The sequence below is a fragment of the Rhipicephalus sanguineus genome, chromosome 10, assembly GCF_013339695.2.
Source record: "Rhipicephalus sanguineus isolate Rsan-2018 chromosome 10, BIME_Rsan_1.4, whole genome shotgun sequence".
Taxonomy (NCBI): Eukaryota; Metazoa; Arthropoda; class Arachnida; order Ixodida; family Ixodidae; genus Rhipicephalus; species Rhipicephalus sanguineus.
The window spans coordinates 81,304,784-81,315,037 of NC_051185.1; the positions used below are offsets into that span (position 1 = coordinate 81,304,784).

Below are 10,254 nucleotides of genomic sequence, written 5' to 3' on the forward strand. Positions count from 1 at the left end.
TTACTGCTCCTTCCGTGAAATGTCTGCCCTGTTGTTGTACTTGTTCATGGTTGTGACGTATGAGAAGCGTGGTAACGTGGTGCCGGCCTGGAATGATGAAAGGATGCTTTTCGTCTTCCGGCAGATCACTTCTGCGCAAGCGGCCACCAACGCGTAGAAGGCCCTTCTCATCAAGAAATGGATCCAGCTTCCGAAGTGGACTTCTCCTGGAAACAGGTCGTTTGTCTTCAAGAGCGCTTATCTCTTCAGAAAAGGAATCTTGCTGAACGGCGCGAAACAGTCTCTCTTGCTGTGGAAAGATCTTCGACCGCATTCGTTTGCTCAACGTCACCCTTAACACGATGAACAATTCTCAAAAGAAATGCTAAAGCGTGGACGAGTTTCTCCCAGCTCGAAAACCTGCTGAATCGCTCAGCCCTAAGCCCCTGTTTTGTCACAACCGATGTTGTCAAGGTGTTAACTTCTGGGCGCACATCTTTATCTTCATCTGGAGACACCAAGCAGAAAGTCGATGGCTGCAACACAGTTTCTTCACCCTGTCGAAGAAAGTCAGGACCATTCAACCACAATGTGTGTCCGAGTTTCGTCGCCGAGACCATTCTTGTACCATGGTCTGCAGGATTCTGATTAGTGTGAATGTAGTTCCACTGCTCTGGCGTCGTCGTTTTGCGAATGCGATGCACCCTATTTGCCACATACACGTAGAATCTCCTTTTTTCATTGTGTATGTAGCCTAATACGACCTTGCTGTCGATGTAGAACTTCAGTATGTCTGGTTGCAGATCCAGTTCCCGCTGGACAAGTTCAGCCAATTCGACTGCGAGTACCGCCCCACACAGTTCCAATCTGGGAATGGTAAGCTCATCTAGGGGGGCCAACTTTACTTTCCCCATTAGGAATCCGACGTGGTGTCTTCCTGTATTGTCGGTGACCTTTAGGTCCGCCACGGCTGCGACAACTTGTGTTGATGCATCGCAGAAAATGTGGATCTCCTTGCGCTCAGCTTCTGAAACCGATATCGGCGCATACGGTCTTCTGATTTGAAGACTCTCCAGCGCTTGGATAGAGCTTTTCCAGTCTTCCCATTCTTGCTCTCGGTGAAGTGGTAACGGTTTGTCCCAGTCATATCCGTCGGCTGTAATTTCGCGTAGAAAGTGCTTGGCTCGTGCAGTCACCGGAGCCACCAACCCCAATGGGTCATACAAGCCGTTGACCGTTGTGAGAACACCACGACGTGTGCATGGTTTTTCTTCAGGTGGAGTGCGAAAAAGCAACGTGTCGTCGCGCACGTTCCAAAGTAGCTCAAGGCTACGTTGCGCAGGCAATGTGTCTTTGGTGAAGTCAATTTCCCGGAGGTCTGCCGCGCGGTCGCGAACGGGAAAAGCCTGAAGTACATTCTCATTATTTGAGACAATTTTATGTAGCCGTATGTTTGCCGTTTCCAGCAATTTCTGCGCCTTCTGCAGTAGCTCGACTGCCTCTTCCTCCGTGGGAACGGACTTCAGTGCGTCGTCGACATAGAAATCGTTCTCCACAAACTTCGCTGCCTTCTCTCCGAACACACGTGAGCCCTCTCGGGCTGTTCGTCGAAGCCCATACATGGCTACGGCTGGGGATGGGCTATTTCCAAAGACATGCCCTTTCATTCGGCATTCCACAATATCTTCCGATACGTCATTGTTCTTGAACCACAAGAACCTGAGGAAATCGCGATGATCTTCTCGGACAAGGAAGTTGTAGTACATTTGCTGTATGTCCGCCATCACCGCTACCTGCTCCTTTCTGAAGCGTATTAGCACTCCGATGAGGCTGTTGGTGAAGTTCGGTACCGTTAGAAGGACATTGTTCAACGAAACTCCCTTGTACTCCGCGCTGGAGTCAAACACAACCCTGATCTTCCCAGGCTTCTGCGGGTGCTAGACACCGAAGATGGGCAAATACCAGCATTCCCTCAAGTCAGCGAGCGATGAAGCTACCTCAGCGTAGTCATTCGATAACAAGTCCTTCATGAAAGCTACGAAATGTTCCCTCATTTCGGGGTTCTTGCACAATGTGCGACGCAGACCCAGGAGGCGAGACCAAGCTTGCTGCCTATTGTTAGGGAGGCGGCCCCTTGGCGTGCGGAATGGAAGACGACCTACCCAGCTGTTCGAACGATCTCTAACGAACTCTTTATCCATGATCTCAAGAAACTTTCTATCTTCTATGGACAGTGCTAGTTCGTTGTCTTCTTTAAATTTTTCGAACAGCGTTTCGGCAAACCTGTCTCTGACTACCGCTACCGATAAGGCACTCGACCCAGACCATGGTCCACCCTGAGGCTGAAGAACTGTGCTCTTCTTTACAGTAAAGTGAGATTCACAAGGCTCTAGGGCGGATGGTCGACCACTACTCAACACATGAGTCTTCAGAACACTTGCAGTGCTTGGCCTCCGTGCACGGCCGATGCAAATGTTCCCAACGATCATCCAGCCGAGGTCGTGTTTCTGAGCGAACGGAGCATTCCGTGGCCCGTTGCTTGTCTCGCGCACCTTGTGTGCTGCAATAACGTCCCTACCGAGAAGAAGCCATATCTGTGCTCGAGGATCCACAGGAGGAATACAGTCTGCTATGGGACTCAGGTGTGGGTAACATTTGGCAGCTTGAGGAGTTGGTATTTCAGTTCTGTTGTCAGGAATGTCGTTGCACTCCAGCAATGGCGGAAGCTCAAGGCTGATATGTCTTCTGTAACGCCCCGCACTGAGAATCCTTCGGCCTGTCTTGCGGTGACTTCAGTAGTTCCTGAGCACGTTGTCAAGGTGTAGCTGGTCGGAGACCCCTCTACACGGAAGACGTCCAGGAGCTCAGATCTGACCAGTGACCGATTACTTTGGTCGTCCAAAATGGCATAGACATTGACCGTTCTCAGTAGCTGAGACTTGTGAGTTACCTTCACAATGCAGATCTTTGCGCACGATTTGCTCTCATCACCACTTTTGCATACTTCAGTACGTGTGGTGGTGACGTTCCCTGAAGATTTTTGAGCGTTGGCCTCGTATTCCGCGGCTCCAGATGGATCACAGCTGCTCGTGTCTGAGGGATGAAGAGCTGTGTGGTGCTTAGCCGAATTACATATCCAGCACTTCAGAGGGATGTCACAATGCCTTGAAATGTGGCTTGTTGACTTGCAATAATGGAAGCAAATTCCTTGCTTCTTGAGGAAATCCTTCCTCTCATCGAAGCTTTTGGAATGGGGTTTCTTGTGGAATGGACACCACTTGTTTAAGCCCCCTGATTCCTTAGCACTGTTGACGCTCAACGGCCCCGTACATACTTTTCTGGAATGACGTCTGCTTCGGTTTTCCTCGCTGACACTGCTCCACCGCAGGAGTTTCTCGGAACCTGTTTTCCTTTTTTCGGATGGTGATCCGGCAAGGCATCGTTTGTACGTATAAAGAAGTCAGGGTAGTTCCTCACCTCAGCCTCGTTTCTCACGAACTTCGAGAATAAAGAAAATGGTAGGAACGCCGTTTCGTTCTCTTTCTTGTACCTTGAGCCTTCGGTCATCCATTTCTCCTGGAGGCCCGGTGGGAGCTTTAAGACGATGCTGTTCACGCCTCGCGCAGTATCAAAGTACTTCAGTCCTGCCAAGTACGGGTCCGCTTTCGCTGCCTCCAATTCAAGTAGCAAGTCGACGAGTTCTCGAAGCTTCACACTGTCTTTTTCCGATAACCGTGGGAAAGCTTCTAAGCGTTTCATCAGCGCATCCTCCACGACTTCAGGGCTTCCGAAGGTGTCGTTCAATCTTTTCCAGACAGCCTTCAGCCCTGCTTCGAAGTCATGTATGTAAACTGACTTTAGCCTATTAGCTTGGGTTGATGACTCCGGGCCTAACCAAGCAATGAGTAAGTCAAGCTCTTCCTGAGCAGAAAGTTCAAGGCAACGCGTTGTTGCTCTAAATGGTAATTTCCATGCTCAAAAGTTGGTCGAACAGTCATCAAATTTAGTGAGGCTCGTAGAGAGAAGGTCTCTTCGGCTGAGGAACTTCAGTATTCCGGTCAGACCGGAACTTGCGTCACTTGAGGCCGTAGTGTTCACGGACAGCTGGTTACCCTGCTGGACAGTCTGGTGGTCATGAACATGTGCACCGTCGTTCCGCCTGCTGTTGAGATCATCACGCGGAGCGTTGTCTTCTGTATGAAGCTCAGAAAGTCTATGCGTTGGCGCGTGCGCGGCCTCTTGGCTCTGTACGTAATCCGCAGTGCGCTGATGGGGATGCAGCAGCGGTAGTGCGTGCAAGCTCTCCCCGCCATCCTGGACCACGGCTGCTTCGAGAGCACCAGCATGCGCCTCTACCGCAGCTTCCTCCTTTTCATGACGAAGGATTTCGAGCTCGGCGTCGACCTTGGCCCTCTCTAGCTTCATAGCTGCCTCCTTGCGACCGAAGTGAGCTCTCGTTTTGGCGGCCTCGGCTTCCGCACGAGCTTGTACGGCAGCCAGGCTGATAGTTGACGAACTGGTGAGCCGTGATGACGAAGAGCGTGTGGAGTGGACCGAGAATGAACGTCTCGATGGTGTCTCGTCTCTAACGCCTAAATCTTCACCCCTCTCCCATAGGCTCCCCGTGACGAGAACGCGACGCTCCTCCTCAATTTGTTTTCGTTGATCCAGCTCTTGTCGACTTTCGGAGCGGTTCGTCTTGACCAAGAAGGCTTCGTATCTGGCGAACACGTCCTTGTGCTGCTCGAAACAATCGCGCAGTGTATTCGTGGCCGTCTGAACATTTTTCTCCTTGGTCGAAAGCTCCCGCATACCATGCTCCACTCTCTTCCATGCTGCGTCTAGTTCTGTGCAGTATTTCTCACGGTTGGCCTCGTAGTTCTCTTTGGCTCTTAAAGAAAGAGGAGCAGCTCGCCGCGGTCGAGCACCGGTCTCAGTGTTTATAACATCACCGGCGACTGCTGCCTCGGGCGTTGGTTTCGTGTTCATGTTGGCATCGACTGTTTATACAGCGTGCTCTTCTTCCAGCTCAGCGCGCATGCTCGAAAGCGCGTTTTCACCCAGGGATCGTAATGTGAGCCCACCTTGCGTTGCTTGTGCGTCGGGAGCTCGGACGTCTGTTGCGTGCACCGTGCTTGCTGGTGGCGATTGTCGTGGACAAGTAGCGAAATACCTTGCCGTTGTGACGTATCCCTCAGCTGGCGTGCGTTGCGTAGGCGTGCGACAGGCTCTGTTGACGTCCACAAGCGTGCAATGGCATTCGGAGCGTAGAAGTCTTGCCTTTTGTGCGTTGGCGTCCGAAGCGTAGAAGCCTTGCCTTTTACTTTTCAGGCTTGGAAGGCAGCGCTCGACGAAGTCTAAGCACACCCTTGTTCCTGGCAGATAACGACAGAACTTGCCATCAAAACTTTTAAATAATTTAGTAAAACAGTTACAATAAACGGATTACACTTTTTCTTCAGTACATATTTTGGTGATATAGTTCGATTACATAGTTCTAGCCGTAAAAGGCAGTGGCATGCAACCAGCCGCTGCACTCAGCTCCGCTCAACTCAAGATCTTCTTGCCACACCCTGCCTCGTCACGTACCTGCCCAGTGTCCTGAGACGATGATCCGCGTTGGGCCAGATGACGGCGAAGGGCACAGTTTCGTTTTCAGAACCTAGGGCAGCGGATGAGCAGCACAGTCACCTTACTAAGAATTTTTGATATCCATGCTTGAACGAGTACAGAACAGAGCAGTCCTGTTTATAACTGGAAATTGTGACCGGTAGGCCAGTATAACGCAAATTACGCTCGATATTTCCTTACAGCCCCTGGACATGCCTCGCAACGCTGCTTTGACCTGTCTACTTCACAAATATGTTCCTTCCAATAAACCACACATACTGCCCCTCGAAAAGACCGCCCGTACTTCTCAAGTTCGCATAATCATCTCAGTTTAAAGCGCATTTTAACGCGATACTGGTAAAAAGCTCGTTTCGCAGAAATTGTGCTGTCGGCGTCGACTTTGTTGGTTGTGAGCGAAAAATCAGCCTTGTCCGTGAGCGCAAGCTCGAGCTAGATGCAAATTAAAATAATAAATATTCTTTCGTTCAAGCGGAAATCGAAGCCGAGAATTATGCGTGGCAAACAGGTGCTCAACCAAAGAGGCACGGCCGTGCTCGGAATTCTTTCGAAAAAAAATAAAAGACTATATGAATGTTATCTAGTACGAGGAGTGTCATTAACACATGTATTATTGCGTGGCAGAAGCGTAGAATCAAAGCAGGCGTCAAAACATATGAATTTCGCAACAAGTGCTTCGTTTCAAGGCCCATCAATTACAAAGCGCACAGGCGTAATTAATTATCGTTATCAACAACAGCATCGACAACGTGTGCAGCTGCGCAGATCTCGCGTGTATCCTTACGGACGCGTAGTGATTACTTCACCAACTCGCAAAAGGATATGCCGTAGTGGGCACTTCGCAAGTGTACTTGTAGTAGGAATTCTAGGATAGTTTGAACGGGCCGATTCGTAACAGCGCGCAGGCGTTCCTATCCTTGCGGCACGGTTTAGATGTCCACGAAGAAGCGAAGCTAGGCTAGCGATTGAGAAGGCGATGCGAACAGGGTACGATTGCGCTATCGCGTTCCACTCTTGAAGGTGAAGCGCAAGCGTCCTCGAAATTTTTTTGCAGAACTACTGCCTTCAATTCATCTGCTGTACTACATGATATTTCATACTAGAATGGTCTTCCCGATGAAGTCGTGTCGATAATCGATTGTAAAATGTTTCGTGAACGCCTATGCACGGTTTTACTTAATTTGCTTTCTTTATTTGCTGTTATGCGCACGCATTCTGTGCGTTATTTTTGCTCAGTATGTACAGCCGTGTTATATTTTTCTTCTTCTTGTTTTTTTTTTCAGTGTCCTACTTCGCTCATTGTTACAATGCCTCCCACTCAATGCCCGACAGGGCATGTAAGGTGTTCCTTAAATAAATAAAGTCAAATAAAATAAATATTATCAATTCGCACCTGCTACGATGCGCCAAGCACAGCACCTTCAAAGCCGCACCAAGAACACTCCTAGACTGTTTGTGCAAAGCTGAAAATAACTAGCAGTCGGCTCGTCTAAAAAGCGACAGTTTAAAACCAACTAATCCTGATTTACTTCTTAGCCAGCACTTCAGGGACAGAAATTGGCTGTTTAGAACGAAGGATAGACCGTCATGGATGGGTCGAGTTTAAATGGTTTTGTTTTTGCCCCATGCCACGCAAAAAAAAAACACATATCTTAATGCAGCATTTTCGTTGGGCATACTACTGCTGTTTTCTTTAAGGGTGACCGGCGAAATGATAAAAGGTGGTTGCTCAGACTTCATCGAACACAGATCCAACAAAGTGAAAATGTCAATTCGACTACTGTTTCAGCAAATGGCGTGCACACAAAAGGCATTTTCAGAAATAGTATAAAATTGTGCTCTCGAGCACGTTTGCGAGCTCTCGTGCTTTACATATATACTCTGCCCGTGGTGGCACAATTTATCGCACATTATTTTTTTCGAACAGTGGAGCCCCCTCGCGGGCTTCCTATAAAAGAACTACGTTGTCAGATCCAACCCACGTGCCAGTGCTGAATTCACACTTCGCCGCCACCACCCGCGTCCGCGCCGGAGCCGTTGTATCCTCAGATCAGTTCAGCCTTCCTTCAAGATGTCGGCTTTCGAATACACTCTGTCTGGTTTCGGCGATTTCTTGGAGCGTCGGCGCGTCACCTTCGCGAACGCCCTTCCGAGCCTGCGAGTCTGCAGCGTTTGTGGCATCGTGCCGTCCCGCACGCTACTGGTGTCCTGCGGTCAGGTGTTGTGCGAGCCGTGCAGAGCGCAGGTAAGAGACGAAGAACGCTGCCCTTTCGACAACGAAGGTTGCCTCGAGGCGAACGTCATACCTCAGAACTTTACCTCGAGTGAGCTGGAGAGGTTCTTCGTTCTCTGCCCCAACGGTTGCGACTTCAACGGCAACGTGTCGCAGCTAAAAGAGCACCTCGTCAACTGTTTCTGCGACAGGGTGAAGTGCCCCAAGTGCAGCGAACCTATCAACCGCAGCGTCGCCGTTGATCACAGACGACACTGTTCCGGAGCCTTTGAGCCAGTACAAAGTGAAAACACAGCGGAGGCAGACAGCGGCGCGGTCGAAGAGCTAAGAGTCATCAGAAAAGATCTCGAAGTCCTGCTAGACCTAAGGCGCAGTCAAGAACTCGGCGACTACGGTAACTCAGTAGCGCAGCACCCGGCGGTTAGTGAGCGCGGCTGCAAGGACAAACAAGGTCCTCCGGTCGGTCCTCAAGAAAGCAAGTTAACGACAACCGCGACGCGGCTGCCGCTCCCGACACCTCACCGCGCCGCTTCGAGGTCGAACGTTTTCGTCACTCTCTGCTCGTTCTCTAGGGTCTACGAGACGCTGACATCGCTGCGCAAAGACGGCGGCGACCGCATTAAGCATGATCCGCTCGTGTTGGGCGGCTACTCCTTCCAAATTCAGTGCGTTCTCGAAATGGACAGCGACGAAAGTGCTAGCGTGCACTTCACACTTCGGCTCCGCAGCGGTGTCTGGGATGACCGCTTGTCCTGGCCGTTCGACAGAGAAGTAACAATAATCCCTTTCGCACCCGACGGATCTTGGAAGAGACGTCAGGCTACCAGTGACACTGTCGCATCACAACATGTCAAGGAAGCCGGCTCCTGGCACTATGAATGACCATAACAGTACCGATCAAGTTTCTTGGAAGGACATTGAAATGAATGGATTCGTCGATGATGGCACCATATACGTGAATGTCGAGCTCGCGTAAGGAACACAGCGATTTACCCTGACCTCCGCACGTTGTGGCCTTGAACATGTTTAGCTGACGAAAGCAATCCAGCATTACTTTGCAAAGAAGCCTCAAAAACGGTGTTCACGCTGTTATAATTATGCAGTTTTCGCTGATGGTTATATCAAAGCTAGGGTAGTTTTAGAAGTGTTCTTCATAAGATTAGCAGCCCAAGTAGTGCACCTTCTAATGCGTCCGCAGCGCGCTTCTCGATGCCTCGTGTTTTAATTTTTTTACTTCGTTCTGACAAAGCGCTTTATCGCTGCTCTACTGGGGAATAAAGACCACGTTCATCGCCTCAAAATGTCTGTTTTCCTTGTTGCCAGTGAAGCAATTAGTGTGTGGTCCTTGATAGATCAGATAAATATAGTGATTACAGAACTTGTGCGCAATGGCATACAGGATTGCAATACAGGCATTTTTAGCAGCTTTGCGGCTGGTTAATATTGTTTATCCCTATCGAAAGAGTGGGTTCAGTGCTTCTATGGCCAAAAATATATGTACGATGATCCCTGAAATAGTGCGTCACAGTGTCGGCATGCGGTGAAGCGAATACCGTCTTCTCACGTAAAGTTTTCATGGGTCGATCTCGAAGATTCTATAACGTCGGTTGCCCTCGTTTGGACCTACTCATTCACTTGTTTTTACATTGGTGAACGGTCCGGCGAACGAATTGGACGGGAGAGGAAAGGAACAAAGGTGATGTGCGAGGCACGTAGCCCTAATTTGCATCGTGAGATCTTATGCCTAGCACGAAGCCTGGTGTCAGTGGCTGAAGTCTCGCGGTCGTGAGCTACTCGAGTAGAGGCCGCCATTACTCGTTCGTAGCCGTGGCGGTGCTACGGCTGCGTGCAGTGGCCGTGCGTTGTAATTTGCGAGAATATACAGCGCGTGTAAAGCGTCCCGTGGTTTCAGTTTGGCGAAGGTCCTGGTGACATCAACCGTAATATCAGATATCCCCGCTCGCTCTGTAATCTGCACAGCACCTGTCTATAGACTATTTTACGTAAGATGTGCGGGCGCCGCCACCTTGGGCTGTTAAACCAAATTTTCTAATTTTTGTATGTCGTGACCGTGAGCTAATAAGGTCAGGAAATGCCGAATGCACCAACACAACAGTTTTCATGTGTATTCTACGCCCTCCGCAGCGCTGGTCGCTTAGTTGTTCAAGATAAAAAACGGCGAGGTCAACAGCCCAATATTGCGGCACCAAAAGTCATCCGTAAAATCGTCTGTACTGCGTTTCATACATGGTCGTAGTTAGGCGAATAGTTTGATGAGCAAAGATCATAACGCTGCACGTTTCGTGACCTGATTAAATGGTTTGAAAAAGCTTGTGCGAGTTGAGTTGAAACGCTAAGTTGAAACGTGCGGCCCGGGAGTTATCACTGGTTTAATGCCGGTGGTTCATTAACGT

The 10,254-nt window shown here is 49.7% G+C and overlaps 1 protein-coding gene across 1 annotated transcript; it reads right to left on the reverse strand.

Moving 5' to 3' along the window:
- On the reverse strand, window positions 1-3,550 carry LOC125760265 (uncharacterized). The gene is made up of 3 exons (XM_049420125.1): window positions 3,530-3,550; window positions 608-1,916; window positions 1-206 (listed from the first exon to the last, which is right to left on the reverse strand). The coding sequence occupies exons 1-3, from the start codon at window positions 3,548-3,550 to the stop codon at window positions 1-3; spliced, it is 1,536 nt and encodes a 511-aa protein (XP_049276082.1).
- Between the last annotated feature and the right edge of the window lie 6,704 nt (window positions 3,551-10,254).